This window comes from Dicentrarchus labrax, unplaced genomic scaffold (genome assembly GCF_905237075.1).
Source record: "Dicentrarchus labrax unplaced genomic scaffold, dlabrax2021, whole genome shotgun sequence".
NCBI classification, from domain to species: Eukaryota; Metazoa; Chordata; class Actinopteri; family Moronidae; genus Dicentrarchus; species Dicentrarchus labrax.
Window position 1 is genome coordinate 14231836 of NW_026136723.1, and position 19961 is coordinate 14251796.

At 43.6% G+C, this 19961-nt stretch overlaps 2 protein-coding genes across 4 annotated transcripts in view; one reads left to right on the top strand and one right to left on the bottom strand.

Moving 5' to 3' along the window:
• Positions 1 to 431: 431 nt before the first annotated feature.
• On the top strand, positions 432 to 17428 carry itgb8 (integrin, beta 8). Its single transcript, XM_051389847.1, has 16 exons — positions 432 to 1214; positions 2351 to 2436; positions 4553 to 4724; positions 4891 to 4997; positions 5392 to 5531; positions 5881 to 6046; positions 6935 to 7093; positions 7644 to 7739; positions 7938 to 8030; positions 9183 to 9323; positions 10983 to 11403; positions 11524 to 11746; positions 11897 to 12000; positions 13004 to 13120; positions 14409 to 14572; positions 15667 to 17428. The coding sequence occupies exons 1-16, from the start codon at positions 1121 to 1123 to the stop codon at positions 15793 to 15795; spliced, it is 2412 nt and encodes an 803-aa protein (XP_051245807.1). The 5' UTR covers positions 432 to 1120; the 3' UTR covers positions 15796 to 17428.
• A 1076-nt stretch (positions 17429 to 18504) lies between these two features.
• Positions 18505 to 19961, bottom strand: part of sp8a (sp8 transcription factor a) — an 87103-nt gene continuing 85646 nt past the window's right edge. For all 3 annotated transcript variants that reach the window (XM_051389854.1, XM_051389853.1, XM_051389855.1), the window contains one exon: positions 18505 to 19912. In XM_051389854.1, the coding sequence (XP_051245814.1) occupies positions 18689 to 19912 (1224 nt within the window). In that variant the 3' untranslated portion in view covers positions 18505 to 18688. The remainder of the gene's footprint in view (positions 19913 to 19961) is intronic.

Below are 19961 nucleotides of genomic sequence, written 5' to 3' on the forward strand. Positions count from 1 at the left end.
TTCCTCTGGCTTAAAATGTTGAGTTGTTTAGCAAGTCTTTGGCTCCTGCTCAGCGGTGCAGCCGGCGAGGCGAGGTTACTCCATGTCATTGGAATCTGGAATCTGTGCACAATGGACCCCCTCCTCCTCCTCTACCTCCTCCTCCTTCTTAGCACCAGCTTGTGAACCCCTCTGCAAGAACCCTGATTTTTATTGACACACCTCCTCTCCTTCTGCTGCTCCTTTTACCCCAAACATCCATCCACACAAGTCCGGCTCTCCACACACACAGGAGCCCTCAGTGCAGTTAAAGGGCTCCCTGAAGAAGCAATATAAACATCAATTCAAGGACATGGTTCACTTGGAATGCACCCCACCACAACTCCAGCTTTATGTCTCTCTTCCTCTTTCTCTCTCTTTCCCCCCACCTTTTTAACCCCACAACCCCCGTCTGTGTTTGTGTGTGTGTCTCTCTCTCTCTCTCTCTCTCTCTCTCTCTCTCTCTCTCTCTCTCTCTCTCTCTCTCTCTCTCTCTCTCTCTCTCTCTGATACAGCGAGGACAGAGCATCGTTGCCATGGCATCGCTGAGTCAGTACAGCGGTTAAAGCACGGTCACTCTCCTGGCTTTTACTGTGGGATGTTCAGTCAGCACGCTCGCGCGCACCGGCTGAGCTCAACAGCGGCTTGGCGGTATACTCTCTGTGTCGGCTCCGCTCTGTCCCGGGATGAGACTTCCCCATCAGCTGTGACGACCAGGTCCGCCGTTGTGAGGCACGCTGGGGGGACACGTCGCACACCTGCGGCTGGATGGAAATAGATGGAGGAACTTGCGCCGCAGCCGCCGCCGTCGCCGCACTCAGCCGATTACTTCACCTTCTCTCATGGACCACGGGAGAGCGCCCTTGTAAGCTGATTTAACCCGGGGGATGCGAATAACTCTCCGGGATTAGAAGGTTATTGGGTGAACGACAATGCCCCGCGGCTCGGTCCGGCACTACCGGCTATTGTTCGCGCGGCGGCGGACGCACGGTTCCCGGTCTCCTCCGGTTCATCTCCAGTAGCTGTATCCCGGTACAGCCTCTGCCCCTTGCGCCTCCTCGCTGCTTCGCTCAGGTCGCCCTCCCGGTGTGGATAGGATAATATGACTTCCTGGCTCCGCACATACGGCAGCGTCCCTCTGTGTCTCCTGCTCTGCTGCTTTGTGGTCGCTGTCTGCGTAGAAGCCTCCGGTGCCGGTGAGTGTGGCTCATTATGGCCAATTACATCATATCCCCAGCAATTAGCCCACATCTTGTATCATGTCAAAACATCACTGCGCAACATCAGCTCCTGTGTTTCCTGCAGGGATCCTAATGTTTTTTTTTTTTTTTTTTGAGTAAAGGACCCCATTCTTATGAAGATTTCCTCTTGAAGAAGCCTCATTATGATTTCTTTGATTTCTTGTCGGTGTCACACGTGTTAAAGAGACTATAAACTACGATTCATTCAAATTATAGGGAAAAAAACCCTCTAAACCTACAATCAGGGGACCCACTGGAATAGCCTCCAACACACCAACCTCTTGTTTCAGCAGGTATTGATCAGTTATAATTAGAAGTTAAATGCTTCACCTATTCAGGAGATTGCCAGAGGCCAGGAGTGCTAATTGGGTCAGAGTGGCTTGTTAGGGGGCTGTTAGTGATGCTGGGACCTGCAGCCTTTATCTGTCCTACATTCCAACCCTGTAGCTCACTGAAATGGCTCCGGAAAAATTGGATCTCAGCAGATAAATCACTTCAATGAATCATTAATCCACTACAGTGAGCCCCGGGTCCATTTTGTGTCTTTTTGTCACACTGTAAAAAAATCTTTAGTCTCCATCCCTGCTGGATTTTTCTGCTAAGGCTGCATAAAAAAGTATCTGGCCTTAGTGATTTGTCCCATTGTCACTCCATCCATTAAAGAATTTGTGCACATTTAGCACTCACTGATTGACTCATGATTAGATGTCCTTTATCTGTGTGTGTGTGTGTGTGTGTGTGTGTGTGTGTGGAGGAAATGATCCATGCACCACTCCAACAACTCAAGCACCTGTTCCCACACTCTCAGCCGTTTTCCCCCACTACGCAGCTCGCTGATACATACTGAATAGCCTCATATGAGATGCTAAGTGGTGCTTCCATCATCAAAAGTGTGCATGAGATCTCTAAATATCCACAGGGGCTCGGCTGCATGGCTAATGAGTGTTGACACACACATTCTTTCATATGCTAATCACAATATTCTTCTCTTCATCCCATTTCTTCTCCATCTTTTGGCTGACTCTCCTTCTCCTTTCACTGCATCGTTCTACCACTTCGACCCCTCCCCCCTCCCACCTCTCTTCCTGCAGGTGACAGTGGGTGTTGGTCTCCTAGTATCACTTCTTGCACAGAGTGTCTAAGCCGCGGACCACAGTGCGCCTGGTGCTTCAAGGAGGTAGGAATGTGTATAAAAGTGACTGATAGAGAGAGAGAGAGAGAGAGAGAGAGAGAGGGAGAAAAATCGAGAACGTGGCAGACATTCAGCAGCATTCCTCAGATGACACACACCAAAGCTTTGATGCTAGCCACAAATGTGAATATAATGTGATGTTTGAGCTTAGTGGCCTACCCTATGACCTCTGTGTGTGTGTTTCCATGCGTGCTTTCTCATGCGGCAGCAGAGACAGAGCCACTTTCTATCCATGTGTTTAGTCTAGGCACTCACACATATCACTGCATTTCTCTCTCAGTGTGCATCTGCCCGTGTGTTTGTGTGTTTGTATCTGTCTTTCCTTTCTGGATGTCAGTCTGTCTCATAAAGAGCCCACCCCGAATCAGCCTTGAGAAGATGTAAAGTCTCCAAGCCAGCGATCACAACACACACACACACAAACTGCACAGGCTAGACTAGACTATCAACACATGTGTGTTTACAGACTTCAGGTGCTTTCCCACCATGTGAACCCTAACCTTATTATTAAGCGGGGCCAAGCTCACTGGTGTGTGAAAACATTCAAACACCCACTCTCCAACCTCCTACACACACAAAGTCAGAGAGCCATGGACAAGCACTGGAATGAAGTAGGTACAGTGCTTGTAAATATGTTTGTTTGTATTTTGCCATTGACATTCAGTGTCAGACGAAGTGACAAACTGTGTAAGGAAAGTCCAGGGAAGTTGCTGTAAAACTTTTTGGTGTTCAGAGTTATTACAGGACAAATTATAGCCACAGGGACTGCCATAAATAAACCAAATTCAGTCTAGCTTTCAGATTCAGGCCATGGTCACATATATAGTTTTTATTCTCTACTCTGCTCTTTGCTGCTTTGCTCTTGTGCTATTTCTGGTTTAACGTTTGCAGTAATCCCAATTAATTGTGCATTCTCATATACTATCAGCGTGATCTTGCCCATGACATGCTCTTAAAACACACATTTAATGGTCTAGTTTTATGTTTCCAGTGTTTATCACTATTTGTGAGTGTGTTTCTCACAGACCCAAAGTACCAAAGGTCACTAATCCACTCCAAAGCTGCAAAGCATGACGCTGTTGCGGTGTATTGTTGGGGTAACTGTCTACTAGGCTTTTAGGATTAATTCTATGAAGTGATGATTAAATCATATCCTAAGTATAAAAAGCCAATTGGACAATCTAATCTCTTTTATAATCATCACAACTGCAACTTACTTTTCCTCAGTGATCCAGTAAACAGAAAGTAGATCTGGACATGGATGAGAGAACACAAACAAGACACTTCTTCCTGATATGCTATGATGCACTAAACTGATGAGAAACTGATAATGATCACATAATAGAATGGTTCCCATGTCAGTTGAACAACGTCACGAGTCCATACAAACGTCATAAAGATGACAGAAACAAAAAACGAAACCAAAAGGGAGTAATTCTGAAACCAGTTTCAATTTGCCTTGTTTTCTCAGGTGATATGAATCAAAGTGCTTTTAGCTTTGTTCAAACTGAGCTTTACTGTGGAAAAAGATTAGGAAAAAGGTGGGTCAAAGAACTGATGCATTAAGAGCTCTGTACTTTGTACTTTCTGTGTGTGTGCTCCTACATTTCTGAATGGAGGTAGTGGGCAACATTAGAGCAGGAGTGGAGGGTAAATTAAGAACACATGGAAGAAGTGTATTTATCCTTCTGACCTTAAATCTTCATCCGCCTCACACAGTGACTCAAGCAGATATGATTAGCATACAAATGAAAAGATTACGACTGCAAAAGCCCAACATACAGAACAGATTTGAGTATACGTTCATGAATCATGATGGTCACATATTTGGCAGCATTAGTGTGTCTTGCCTGTGGGGTCACAGAGGATAATGTGGCCTTCAACTTTATCCACTTGTTTGTGTCACTTGTTCTCATTCCTGAAATGAAGTTACAGTGATAACATCTCAAAAGACAGCTTAGTTGTATTATCTTGGACTGTCTGGCAGCTTGTTCTTACTTTAAGATTGAAATTGCAAATAAAATACAATAAAAGAGGATTTGAAGGAAGGAAGGGCACTTTTTTATCATACATTTTTCCGTCAACCTTGTGTGACCTCTAGGACTTTCTGGATGGTGCGGGCCCGAGCCAGCGTTGCGACCTGCCAGCGAAGCTGCTCAGGATGGGATGTAAAGCCGAGTTCATGGAGCTGTCAGAGATCAAGGTGGAGGTGAACGCCACAATCAGCAGCACGCAAGTGTCCCCACGAGACATCAGCATCAACCTCAGTCCAGGTAGGCAACGGGCATCTTCTAAATCAAGTATAAAAGGGTGGATCTCAGATATGCTCTTACTGTGTTAATGAGTGATAAAGCAGTTTGATTATTTTATTATATGCTTTTGTGTGTGTGTGTGTGTGTGTGTGTGTGTGTGTGTGTGTGTGTGTGTGTGTGTGCCCAGGTTCCGAGGCCAGCATCATTGTGTCTGTGAAGCAGCTGGAGCGTTATCCTGTGGATCTGTACTACCTGGTTGATGTGTCGGCATCTATGCAGGAAAACCTTGATCGTGTAGGTGTAGCTGTCAGTGTTCCTCTCAGTGAGTCAGTGCTGAAGCATGTTACTTATTTATCTTAAGGAAAGAGTGTGTTTCTAAGGTTTAAACTTAACGATCACAACTTTTTTACACAAACTCTCGAAATGTTTTTATCACAGTTGGGAAAAAAACAAGTTAGACACAGATAACAGTTTAACATTTGACATGGAATAAACTAGACATTTTAGAGCTTAAACATATTTACTCTCTTTAGTTTTCTATCTCACTCTGTATCTCTTCTTTGCTTCTTCATCATTTTCTTCTTCTACTTCTCCATCTTGTCTTCCTGCGTCTCTTCCTGTGTGCCATCCTTTACCTATCCTTGGATTCCGCCACCCTGTGTCCAACTGCATGTTTTCTGTGGTGCAGTTGAAGACAGTGGGCGTCGCTCTGTCTCTTCGTATGGCGGAGCACTCCTCAGACCTTTGGCTGGGTTTTGGCTCTTTTGTGGACAAACCCGTCTCCCCTTACATCAACGTCCATCCCTCCAAGATCAACAACCCCTGCAGGTGAGGCACAGAATTTGTTGGTTGGATTATTGATTGCTGCAAAAAGTAGTTTAAATCCTCTCTTCCTCATTCTCTTGCTAGTGAATGAGTGGAATTGATCTTTAAAGTGGACCTTGTTATATTCTTCAGATAACTTTTTCTTCTTTTAATGAGAAAAGAAAAGTGGTGTGGTGATTGGAGTGATTATTTTAAAATACAAAGTTGCTCCCACTTTGGTGTGACTCATGGAGAGATTTGTCAGTTGTTACGTTGTTATAATGATGAGCTGTGCTGTGCTGGTTGTTTTGGAGTTCTACACTCCTGAATGTTGTGGTTAAATACTTTCTTGACCGTCTCTGTCTCTCACCAGTGATTATGAGATCCGCTGTCGTCCAGCCCACGGCTTCCACCATGTCCTAAGCATTACAGGAAATATGAGCGAGTTCACACGTGTGATCAAACGCCAGCGCATCTCTGGAAACATGGACACACCGGAGGGAGGACTGGATGCTATGCTGCAAGCTGCTGTCTGCCAGGTGTGTATATACAGATGCTTGGAAGTCAGGCTCATAAGAGCTACATAAAAAGAAAGAAAGTCACCAAAACATTTTGAGATAAAGTTTTCTTTTTAGTTTCCTTGAGTTTCTTGACTATGTGAGAAAATAGGCATAACCCCAAATTAGGTAATAAATCGGCATGCTGGTGAAAGAGGCATTTATTCAGGGAGAATGGTGGCACTCTGACTCAGCATTGGATATTACCACTGGAATCCCACTAAGTAATGACACCACTGCTGGGATATGGCAGACACACACACACACACAGTGTTGCTTATATTATGGCTGCTGGAGGGCTGTGAGTCAGACCATGCAGGGGGCCCTGAGTAACCAGTCTGCAGGGAAACACCACGGTGGTCATGACTCTAGAAATAGACTCTCCATTATGTCAGACCTACTTATAAGCTCACTGGGTTTTCCTAAAATACACACATGCACACATACGGACTCACGTAGGTCCACTTTTCTCTCACACTCTATGACGAGTCACAGACATAAAGCGAGACTGTGACTGGTGGGAGATGCTGCTTTTCATTTATGGTCAGAAAGAGCTAATCATCATGGGAACTAATGTAGTTCAGATGAGTGAAATGTTTGAATTTGCAGTTTCTTACCACATGTGTAAACCTTTAAAACATAAAACATGCACATAGTTCCCACATCAGCTCTCTGCAAATGCTGACAGTGATAAATAAGGGAATAGAAACAGAATACACATTAGTACCAAAAAACACTTTGTCCCATGCGGTATCTTTGAAGAGGTGTTATTCTAGTCCATAGATCTGTTATTATTTGAAGTCACAATTAAAAAAAAATGTAATGGCAAACATGGTTTACACTCATTACATGATACCCTCTCTGTCTTAGAGAGCGGTGGGTTGGCGACCAGAGGCCAAGCGTCTTTTGCTCCTTATGACCGACCAGCCGTCTCACCTGGCCCTGGATAGCCGGCTGGCAGGGATTGTCACGCCACATGATGGCCTGTGTCACCTGGAAAACAATGTCTACACAGGGAGCACTAGGATGGTGAGTGGAAGAGTAAACGCACTGGGAAGTCAGGCTTAAAAGAGCTGAGCATTTTAACTGGGTATTCAAAGCTGTTGTAAGTTCATGTCTTATATTAATGTGGACTGTGTAAATTACTACATGGACTTCATGGGAAGTCTTATAGATTGTCTGACAGTGCAGTACCCTAATTGCAGACTGACACATTAAGACACATTAAGACACATTAAGATAAGGCAAAATTCATACTACAGGAATAGTTAGACTAACGTTTGAGAAATAGTTTAAACCACAACTTCTATTCTGGTTTTTGTTTGGATTAAACAAACACGATATAACGTGTTAATCTGTGAGGTTTAGAGGTGCTGACAGGCGGTTTTTATGACCTTTAGACAGAGTCTACCATGTAGACTTTGACTTTCACAATACTAAGGCACATTTTAAGATCATAATTAAATTCATGCAACAGATGACTGTATACTAAGAATATTAGATTTAAACTTGATATGGAGTATGTTGCTGAGGATGCAAGATTTTTTTGGAATTAGTCTCTTGGTTGTCTCATTTTCAGGACCACCCCAGTGTGGGCCAGTTGTCTGATAAGCTGCTGGAAAACCAAATCTTCTCCATCTTCGCTGTGGAGAAACAGCAGTACCAGTGGTACGAGGTAATCTCTCCCACACAACAACACATGCCCACAGCTGTGGAAAGTGAGAAAACATACTGTAGTTCTGAGGGTAGGGAGTAAACACCTGCCCCGCTCACATGTACATGCAAGACAGTGAGTCCCCACTAGCTTCAGTGATAACTTGTCATGCTAGTGTAGTTTTAGTAAAGTCAAGTTTCTCTTCCTTTGCTTCTCTAGGAGTTGGTACGTCTGCTACCCGGCTCCTATCTGGGGAAGTTAGGCCTATTCGGGGCTCTAAACCTTACAGAGCTGGTGGTGGATGCGTACAAGGTACAGAGCACTCACCTACTTTCTCTGCAACTTTAAAGAATAACTTTTTTCACAGTTTCACATCCCGTTGTCCACCCTTGGTAAATTATTCATCCTTTAGACAACAAATAGAGGGAAGGGGACAAGTGAAAGGTTAGAGAGAAGAAAGCCGCAGCACAGCATGAGCTGAATTCATGGGCCCACGCAGTTATCAGCTCAGAAGTGTTGAGGCATTAGTCTGCTGATCTGCTGAAGCCACACAAACTCTGTTTTCAGTTAGCCTTGTTTAATCATGCAATGTGGGTAATAGCACAAGCCTCAGAATCAGTGATATCATGGGATGATTCTGAAAGTGTGTACTGCTTTCATTTATCTAGGAAATTTAGGTTTGACTGTGCAGAGAAAAAGGACCGACACTTACAATGAAAATTGAAATTCTGAAGTTGGGAAAACAGATGAATGGTCACTGAAGGCCTAATGATACAGGAAAACACAGATGAAACAGGAGGTTATGAAGGGGTTAGGCCTTATGTGTGTGTATGAGTGTGTGTGTGTGTGTGTGTGTGTGTGTGTGTGTGTGTGTGTGTGTGTGTGTGTGTGTGTGTGTGTGTGTGTGTGTGTTTCGTTTAGTTGGCAGCAGTCTAGGCTATAATCTTCCCTCAGGCACAGCGCTCCATTGTTCGCTCCGAGAATCTGCCGAATCCACAGATCCGGGTGCACAGCCACGCATACGTGCAGACACACAAACACACACACACACACACATGCTGCAGAGCCCGAACAGAAGCTGGCATTATAATAGCTATCAGATCCCCACGGAAACCATGTGTCCTAATCACGGTTGAATACAAAGATGCTATTTTTGGCCCCACCTCCTCGTTCCCATGAACCACGCTGTGTTTCAGAATGAAAGAAGGGACGACAATGAGGGCTTTCTGGGGACATGTGACAACTTTAATTAATCACACTTTCACTCTCTGTGTCTCTTTCTCGCTCATGCCTCATTACTTTTCCCTCACACAGATTATGTTCATTAAAATTTTAAGATGTCACTGTTCTTCCCACTGTCTTTTCTCTCAACCTACAATCCCTTACAACCAGCAGAAATTCTTGATATCAGGTAGTAAACTTAATGTTGCCTTTTCATCTCTTTCTGTTCCTCGCTGCATCCAGAGGTTGTTGTCGGAGGTGGAGGTATCAGTGTCAGTGGAGGACAAGGCCGTCAGCAGGTACTGGGTGTCTGTATCTCCTCTTTGTCCTGATGGATCCACTGCTAAGGACAAGAGCTGCTCGGGGGTGCAGCCCAACCAAACGGTAAACACACAAGCATACCTTCAGTATTGAATCGCATGATTAACACAGTGCAAGGATTTAGCTGAATGTTACTTGTATGTACACAGAAAGCTTAATTCATGCCCCCGGAGATGTCACAGGACATTTATTGGTTGTATTGGATTACTGTGACACATATAAACACTCACACACGCACACAAACATCACTGAGAGCTGAAGATTTGGTAAATAATCCGAGTTGAGCGGATTACAGGCTGTGTTTAACAGGAAAACATTTCCATGTGATTCCATGGACTTTTATGTCCCAAATCCTTACTTTGCCCAATATGAGAACCTTTACGCAAACAAATTTATATTTAGAAATAGGTCGTTGGACATGCTCTCATACCTCCTCCATTTATCCACTAAAAGAAAAGCCTTAAATAGTCTGTGCCACTGCACAGCTCTTTTTGATACTTCTCAACTCTCTACAGGAGCTTTTCTGCTGCAGTAGTAATGATTAAACAAAAGGCTTCTGTCAAACAAGGTTCAACTATGACAACCAGAGACCTCCTTTTGCTACTAATTATAGCATTTTTAGGAAATTCTCTATCTATTCACTCCCTGAACTTCAGATGAGACTCCTCTGTAACCTTTTGGGACTCTTAACTTTGTCAAAGACCAAGTTGCTTAATCACTGCTCTATAGTTGCTCCATTGTACAAGGAGACTTTAGTTCAGCCCCTTAATCCATGGGTGGATTAAAATGAATTATGGAAAGTACCCACATTTACCAGAATGGTGATAAAATCAATCAAGCAAAAGGCCCTCCTCAAGAGTCAAAGCTTTGGCATGCACAGCTTTCCAACCACATCAACAGAATAATTATTCACATTAAGTCTCAATTAGAATCTACTTGTTGGTTATTTACCCAACTTTTTAAGCCATATCGAAGATTGCTACAATTGTGCAATGAGAGGTAGCTCATTTAATGTTATTCCTTTTAGATGTATACAGGAAGTTTCATGTGGAAAATTCATTTTCATTGTGCCAGGAACTGTATGATCTCTAAAGCAAGAGCAGACTCTTGGTTAAGGAAATAGTCAAACCTTAATCTCTTTTGTGAGTATGTTTTTTAACCTGTCTTGCCTTGAATATCTGTCACCCAGTAGATATAAGCTTTGAGCGTTGTTGAGTAATATATCCACAATATATTTACTGCATATCAGGACTAGGTGATTGTAGTCTTATACTTTCATCTAATACTGTCAAATGAATCTACCTATCTACTAACAAGGCACAGCAGGGTTCTGAGCTAAAAGCTAACTACAGCATGCCTACATGCTTACACTGACTCTGCTAACATGCTGATGTTTTGCAGGTATAATCTTTACCATGTTAGCTGTCTTCCTTAACATGTTAATATGCTAACATTTGCTAATAAGCCCTTAACACAAAGTACAGCTGAGGCTGATGGGAAAGTCAGCAGGAGCCGGTAACCAAAGTATTAAACAAATTGAAATTTTATCAGATGATGGGCAATATAAATGTCAATTCAACCTTACTGTATTGGTAAAGTGCCAAGTCATAACAGAAGTTATCTCAGGACACTAGAGAGCAAGTCTATTCCGTACTCCTAATAAAGAGACCCAACAATTTCCACAATTCAGTTGCTGTTTATTAAACTATTCTTCCCATACAGGTCTACTTCAATATCACCATTGGCCTGCGCTCTTGTCCTGAGGATGGTGAAGATGAAGATGTTACAGTAATGGTTCGCCCTGTGGGTTACAACGAATCCACCGTCGTTAGGATCCACTCTAAATGTCGCTGCAGTTGTGGACCGAAAAAGCAGTGCAATGATGACAGCCAATCGCCGTGCAGCAGAACACAAGACAGCCTATACCAGGAGCAGAGGCTGGGTCTCAGACCAATTAAGGACTCAAACAGAGATTTAAACTGGAATTGCAGAGCAGATGGGTCTGATGTGGACTGCAGTGGTCGGGGAGTGTGTGAGTGTGGGACGTGTGTGTGTGAGCAGAGCAGGCTTGGGGCGGTTTATGGGAAATACTGCGAGATAGACGACTTCTCCTGCCCGTACGATGAGGGGCTGGTGTGTGGAGGTGAGAAAGGGGGACACACACAAAATGATCACATGAAATCAAAAAGTAATGATATGAGTCTGCATTGTTATAGTTGAATTTATAACCCCTTTTCCTCTTTTCTTTGTCTGTCCTTCTCAGGGCGGGGTGTGTGTGTGTCAGGTGAGTGTGTGTGTGACGACGGCTGGACAGGTGATAGCTGTGGTTGTCCCCTCTCCACAGCAACCTGTCAGTCAGCCAATGGCTTTCTGTGCAGCGGCCAGGGCCGATGTGTGTGTGGCAAGTGTGTGTGTGACGACCCCCAACACTATGGAGACTTCTGTGAGAGATGTCCTGCCTGCCAAAGCACCTGTCAATCATACTGGTACTTGTCAGTTTCTGTTCGCTACTACAAAGCATGATGGGAGTTCTGACAGAAGTATTTGTACTTGAACACTGATGTACTCTCTCTCTCTCTCTCTCTCTCTCTCTATCTGTCTCTCTTTCTCTTTCTCTCTCTCTCTCTCTCTCTCAGGAAGTGTGTGGACTGCCACCTGTCTCATGGTTTCACACAGAAAGAGGCAGGACACTGCAACAGCACCTGTGCCCCACTGGTGGGCTACATGGAGGATGTCTCTGGTAAAGCCGGTTTCTGCTCTTAGCACAATGTTACACATTGGCTTTCCTCCATTTGCAGTTTTGTGGATCTTAAGTTGATTTCACAAAGGAATAATATTGGGTTTAGTGGTGTTAAATTCAATCTGGGCTCCGTTTGAGCTTCTTTCTGGTTAAAAAAGATTCAGCTTCTCATTTATCATTTGACTAAGAACATAAAGAGTAACTTAACACCAGGTTGTAAACCCGCATTTCACTGCCTAAAGTGTTCGACTTGAACAGTTCGAGCACACAGCACTGACATATTTTTATCACCTTATGAAGCTGTTAGGCTGAACAAGTTAGCAAACACTTGCCTATTTGCACACCCAGCAGACAAAGAACGACTTTAGCGTTTATTTGGAGTCGTGTTTCCGACTTGATCCAATATTCACCCTCCTTTTAGCTCTGTTTTGGTCTCCACAAAATCCTCTAAATCATATATGGCTCTTAAGCGGCTAAATGCTGCACTGTGTTCACCAACTGGTCATTAACTTTGTCTGTCTGCAGTTTAGTGCTTGGCAGGCAGTGTACAGTGAGTTTTCAGAGCTGTTTTGCTTTGTGTCCACAAGAAAACCAAAACCGAGACAAAGGGCTTTGTTTTTATGTTTTTTTGTCTCTAAAAGAGACAAAAAGCTTCTGTAGAACAATTGTTTGTGTGAGTTTGTGTGATCATTTTGTGGATTTGTCACTATCAGCAACAGCTTTCACATTACACACAGTAATTTGATCTATTGTTGTAGTATAGAAGTAGCATAAAAATATTGATTTCGGGTGAGGGCAGAAGAACAGAGCAGCTCTCTTGTAATGCTACTCTCATTGATTATTTTGTTTTTAGAAGTCCTGGAGGATTTTCACTGGCGTTTGGAGCTTAACATATCTGGACTGAAAAACATCTCATTTCAACTCTCTCTCTCTCTCTCTCTCTCTCTCTCTCTCTCTCTCTCTCTCTCTCTCTCTCTCTCTCTCTCTCTCTCTCTATTTACAGGTCAAGCAGGGCAGATGTGGATTCAGTGTATGTACATCAGTAATGACAGCTGTCGTTATCGGTTTCAAACAAGCTCACAGTCTGGTCAGACCCAGCTTCACATTAGCACAAGACCAGGTATAATGTCAACACACACACACACACACACACACACACACACACACACACACACACACACACATTCATTCGAGGTCACTTCCGTTGCTACCATTGCTGCACTACTGCACCCTGGTGTATTTGAGTCAGCAAGCCTGCTGTCAGTGTTACAGCTGTATTTTACATTTCCCCTCAGTTCCCAGCTCAGTTTCTTGATTTTCACAGTCATACACATGCATACACACACATGCATAATTTAAAAGCCACTAGCTCACACATGCCTTGGGTTACACGCATACACATTATTGCACATCCAAGTGTTATAGTTCATCCCCGCCTTCCCGATTTTTTGGAACAGCACTGCTCATTGTGCGTGCAACCCCCCCCAATCTCCTCCTATACCCTCAACCTCCCCTCCACCCAACGGGACACTCTCTTCCTGCTCACGCCCACTCCTCCCGGGTGCAGCAGGAGCCAGGTCTCCATGGTTACCCTGTTGCAAAATGTCAGAGCACTCTTTGGGCTCTTTGTGTTGAACGACGAGCCCGTCATCCACACATGCTCCCCAGCAGATACACAGCCAGCTGACTATTCAATGCAGCACCACTGGCACAGCTGCCACTGTATGTGTGTGTTTTTGTGGACAGGAATTAAGTACATTTACCCGAGTACTGTACTTTGCAATTTTATGCTGCATTGTACTATACTACTCCACTACATTTCAGGGGACAACTTTTTACAAGTTTTCCTACTCTCAGTACATTTATTGGGCAGCTGTTGTTATTAGTTACAGTATATAAAGTACTTAAAACTAGGCCCATCTTGACCAGCTACACCATAAAAATGCTACTTACACATTAATGCATCAGTATTAACAACCTTGATAATGTAAGAGGGTACTTTAATACTTTGAAGGCTACATTTTTATGTGTATTTGGTTTAGTTTTACTTAAGTAAGTGGTTTTGCAAGAACTCACTTGTAATTGTGTACTTTTAAATTATTTTATTGGTACTTTTAAAAAGATTTTAATACTTATTTCATCCCTGATTCTCAGGTAAGTATCCCTAGGTATCTTTGTGAGTATCAATTTTAGTTTTGGAAATTGAGGACAGTTCTGTCCTTACTTCTTTAAAGGATTGTTTGGGGATTCAGATTTCAGTTTTAAGATTCAAATGAGGATTGGGTGTAGGATAATGAATTTAGTGTATGTTTATAAGAATTCCTCAAGATTGCAGTACTCTGTTTTCACAGTGAAAGACACCCTGTCCCAGCTCCCCAGAGTGAAATTAATTTTGTGTGTGTCTACAGAGTGTGCCAGCAGCAGCCGGCTGGTAGGAACATTCCTGAGTGTGTGTGCTCTGACGGTGCTGTGCGGGCTGGTGGTGGTGGCGGTGTCCCGGCTGCTGCTACAGAAGAGAAGCAGGTCACCAGGGGGTGCTGCTGAGGAGGAAGCCTATCACTGCACTGGAAAGGTTAGCTCTCACAAGTCAAGTATGCTAGAGGCGATCATTTGCACAGTTTTAATTGAGCGGAGGCTGCTGTGACCCTGAAGCCCCCACAAGAATTAGGGACCCCTTAATTGTTTAGGATATTTTTGCTTATGTTTGCCGTCCACTGAAACCAGGAGTGAGAAATCTGAGTCTGTTGTTAGAGGTACAGCTGTATTTTACATTTCCTCTCAGCTCCCAGCTCACCATCTAGGGTGTCCAGATTTGTGACCTTACGATGATGTACTGCACCTTTGAGAAGGAGGAAACGATGGAAATTTCAACAGTGGGGACTTTCTGGAGATATGTGTGCCTAAACTGATTTGGATCGCTTATGAGGATTTAGAAACCCCTCACTGTTCATCGTTTGTCGCAGAGCAGCTTAATGATTCTTACATGGGGCACCATCCCCTGTTGATGTTGTAGACATAATACTCTCAGGGGAAATCTAGTTCATAGTGTTGTAAAGTCGTAAAGTCATAAATATGACAACCTTTTCCATCCCTACCATCCATCCAAACACACAAACACAGAATGACCAAAACACACTGCTGAGTTGCATCACGGTAAAGCGTGGGATCTGGTCTTTCCAGAGCTTGACTCATATAAGGAGTTGTCTCAGCTTCTCCTGTGTTCAATTTGATCTCTCTTAAGTCCCCAACTCTAAATGCAACACTTAATCAAGTATCATGTGTTGGTTCGAGTGTGTCTGTGTATGTACGTGGATGCCTGCTGGTGTATGCTCAACCTGGTTATGGGCGAGAAAATTGATTTCTTTTACTTGTTTTTGTCAGTTGCAAAAAGAGTAAAATTATCATTGATATAGGCTGTTCACAGGCATAGGCAACCTCATTGTGGGGACTGTATGATGATACATTTATTTTTAAAAAGACAAAAATTGGGAAAGCAAAAGCATAACTTTGCTCCCCCTAATTGAATAATGGGGATATATTCGCTTACTCCATTTCTCAGGTGCCTATGTGTTTGTTTGTGTGTGTGCTTATGTGTGTGTGTGTGTGTGTGTGTGTGTGTGTGTGTGTGTTGCTATGTGCTGACCGTATATTTCTGTCACCCTTCAGGACCTTTCATATATCCCCACAACCAACGAGAAGACAGTTACCTACAGGAGGGATCGTCCACCTGACCGCCCTGTGGAGATGCACATCCAGGTTCCCAAGATGCCTCTGGGTGACCCCTGGCAGTATTAAGCAGAGGTCAAAGGTGAAGGTCAGAGGGAAGTTAGGAGAGACATATAGAAGAAGTGTTGATTAAAGGCTTCATTTCTGCCTCTTAACCTTCATAAAACTTCAACCAGCAGTATGTGGGGACACTGATAATGGAAAACTAAACTATGAATCCTTCATGGGGTCACATGTGTGAAACAAGCTGAATTGATGAATTCTCATAGACTCTGCGACTAAGTGGCCAGTATCCTGGAAATTGAGATGAAACAAAGAGCACAAGTACCCCAACTCTTCTTCCTCTGTAGCAGCAAGGAGGCTGCTTCTTCCACAGAGTAAAGGGTGACCATTCCTCGCTTTTTTTAGCCACGCAGCAATTACTCCTCTAACTTATGAGTGAATGTATGTGTGTGTGTGTGAGTGTGTGGTGTAGGTAGATGCATTCATGCTCTATCTTGGCTTTCTATTTATGATTTTATAGTAAAAACACTACATGTCTTAGGTTCATGTGATTGTTTGACACGCCAACTGTGCCATCTCCCTGTCTTAGTCTGCCCCCTTGTGGCCATCTTTAGGTACGACATGATTTCTCCATTACTGACCTCATCTGTATTTCCTTGGGATTTAATTCATGAAGCACTCCAATAACTCTGTGTGCCTTTTTATTTTTCTTTATCTGAGTAGATTTTCAGTCATTTGTGGAGTACTTTGTCCTTTGTTGCATTGTTTTTGTTAACCGATCAACTGCATTTGCAAATTAGTGTTATTTTGAGGCATTTTTTAATCATAACTGAGACTATAGTTTCATATGATTGTCAGCTGTTGATTAGACTTGCACTAGAACAATCGTTTTGCATTATACTACTGAAAACTGTGTGGGGCAGGAGAGCTGAACCAGTGGGTTTGATATGATTAGTTTGCTATATGTTGGGCATTAGAAGAGCATTTGAAGCTATTGTAACAAATCCACAACACTGGAATAATAATGGACTGAAAATTCATGCTTAAAAAAAGCGACATCCTGTCACTTAACTGGCAACTGTATCATCAAACGCCTGTACATGTGGCCTCTATAACAGAGACAGAGCCTGAACTGTGTTTGCATGCAACTGCTGATCATCCCAGAGCCATTATTATACATAGTCCGAGACCAGTAAAAAGGTACAAATCAGCTCGGAAGGTACTGAGATCAGAGGTGGAAATACACCTCTGATGCACTAGATCACCTGGATCCAGAGTGCCAGTTGCATGGCATCTTGTGAAACTTTTGCTCTCCCAATCTTGTTCCACTTTTTGAATTGTATTTAACACAATATTGTTTACAGCAATACCTGCTCTATTTTACTGTAAGTCAAGAACACTATTATTTATTGTGATTCTATTTTCTTCTTTTTATTTATGTTAATTGTGCTATTTTATGATAAGGCTACTTGAGTTGCAGGTAATAAGTAGGCCTACTGTTTGTGTTTATGAAGAGCGGTCTCTATCTCTAACAACGAGAATAATTCAGCAATAAGGTAATAATCATCTCATCTAACCGGGCGCTGAGTTCGGGGTAACAACAGCACTTTTCCGTGTAGTTAAAACTGTCAATTAATGTGACTACCTGTGTAGCATGAATATTTTGATCACAATAAAATGTACAAGATTTTTTTTATCATTTCTTGCATTTTTCTTTTTTTATATATAAAAATGTGGGAAACAAGTTAGGTCTACTGTACGTTAGTCAGGTTAAATTTATGATAAGTTCAACAAATATTTCCAATATTCATTGCTAGCCTGTGTTTTTAATGCATATAGTCAATATTTTCATTTCAGTTGTGTACATCTTGTGTAGATCTGGCTAATATTGTTTTGTATTTTGTGATTCAACAAAGTGAACAAAACAATCAAAGTGTGACCAACTCAAATAGTCCAAAAAAAATAGTGTCTGTACAAACTGAACACTAGGTGGAGACACACACAAAGGCAACTGGGATGAGTGTTACTGATCGCTGCAAATATTTTAAGAAATAGGCAAGTTACAGTAAGTGTGTAAAATACAGTGTTTGATAAATTATCTGAAATTATTTCAATACCTTCATCAGGAATATTTAATTATCAAAAACCAGCTATAGGCCTCAGTTCTACCTGAAATATTACGTCAAGTTGTTATTCATTTAATTTAATGGCGTAAGTCTGTGTCAGCTCCAGTCTACACTACACGGGCAAAAATCAATTATTTCAATCAATCAGTTGCTAACAGTCCATAAAAAATAAAACCCGGATTGACTACATTTCAGGGGCCTGATTAATTCTAGTGGGTTCTTATGTAGCTTTTCCTGGTTCAGAATAAAGATAGATATTAGATTTTAATTATACACTGTTTTATATTTGTAATTGTCAGTAAAAAAATACTGATTAGTCATTTATCATAATATGCAAAAACGACTTAGGTTAAATCCAAAGCCTAGAAGGTCTACCGAGAAATGAAATATGTCCACAGATTGTCCTGTTTTATAGATAGGAGTTATAGTCTAATCATGACTTGCAAGCTGAAATAAATCAGAACAATTCAACCAAACATAAAAACCTATAATAATATGGCAAAACCCTAAATTAATTACATTGCGTTGTGATGTCAAGAAACAACCCAAATAATGATATGACTACTTGTTTAATGCTAAACAAAACAAAAATAGTGTTTGTAGAATAAATAAGGCGCACATAACATGTCTTCAAATAACAGCAGTCTGATAAACTGAAGAGTAAAAATTTATTTTAAAGAAGGCTACAAATAAACATATATGAGGTAAGGACACAGTGTTCATCATAAAGTGCCATTTCAGTTTTTAAGTGTCCAAGAAAACGCCCTCCATAAAGGCTGGTACAGTGTAATCAAATGCCCACGTGTTGCTTTGTTCGTGTTTAGTTTAGTGAATTATTCCACCGCACCCTCGGTGATTTGGACATTATCACGCGCGTGTAGCCCGGGAGACTGGCTCGGGCTACCGGAGAGGCTATTGTCCGTGTCGCTGCTCCCTTTACCGAGTCCCGGTTCTCCGCCATCCTCCGAGCCCTCCGCGCTGTGCGTCCTCGTGTGCTTGCTGAGGTGGTCGGAGCGCATGAACCGTTTGTGGCAAACGGAGCACTCGAACCTCTTCTCCCCGGTGTGCGTGCGCAAATGCCGCTGGAGCTCGTCGGAGCGCGTGAACCGTTTCCCGCAGAAGAGCCAGTTGCAGACGAACGGCCTCTCTCCGGTGTGCCAGCGCAGGTGAGCCTTCAGGTGAGAGGTCTTGCCGTAAACTTTACCGCAACCCGGGATGTGGCAGCTGTGCATTCCCCTCCGCCGCGGGCTCGTGCCCCCCTGGCCCAGGCTCTCCGCCTCCTGGCAGTTCGGACAGTCGCACGTGGCTCTGCCGGAGTAGCGCCGCGAGGAGGAGCGGGAGGTTGAGGGTAGAGAAACGACGGGGTTTCCTGTCAGTGCAGGTGCCCCTGCCGTCGTAGACTCTGTGTAGGGACACGGGACAGGTGGCCTGAAGCCGTCAAACAGGTGCTGTGTGGCGGGGAGCAGGTGCTGAGTGGCACCGGGGCTGAAAGCGGAGCTGAAGTCAGTGCTGTAGCCGCTCAGATGAGAAGGTAACCCGGCCGTGCTCTGTGTGTCCACCCAGCTGGTTCCCATGTCCCACCAAGCAGCGGACCCGTTACTGACCTCTCCTATGGGCTTGAACCATGACTCATAGGGATGCGCGTGCATCCTCGGATATATCCCGGTTATGCCTTCCACCGAGGACGGGATTTTGGTCAGAAACATAGACCGCTGTGCGTGCGCAGGATCGGGCACACTGTTGTCTGATGGCACAGCAGTCTGGTACATAGAATAATCATTTCCAAAAGGGGAGTTGGCAGTGGTCACCGAGAAAGCACTGGAGGTCTCCGTCAGTCCGGCCCCGTTATTCCTGGAGGCTCCAGAGGGAACCCCGAGCGAGGTGAGGCAGGCACCTAGGTTGCTGGTCCCTGGGGCTCTTCTCCACGGGTGGAAGCCCTTGACGAGTCCCGGGGCTCCATCGGAGAGAGCAGGGGAGCACGAAGGGCTGGGGTCACCAATTCTGCTGCAGGTGGCAGCCAGCATGGCCAGCGGCGTGCTGCCCAGCCGGGGCTCCTCCTGTGGGGAACACACAGACATTTCTTTAGGCCTGTCACTTCAGAGTAAT

Bases quoted from the DNA above. Each gene is read 5' to 3' on its own strand.
- itgb8 (XM_051389847.1), top strand. From the start codon at position 1,121: ATGACTTCCTGGCTCCGCACATACGGCAGCGTCCCTCTGTGTCTCCTG. The intron at 4,998-5,391 runs GTAGGTGTAGCT...TCTGTGGTGCAG, and splicing joins TGCAGGAAAACCTTGATCGT to TTGAAGACAGTGGGCGTCGC. The intron at 8,031-9,182 runs GTACAGAGCACT...CGCTGCATCCAG, and splicing joins TGGTGGTGGATGCGTACAAG to AGGTTGTTGTCGGAGGTGGA.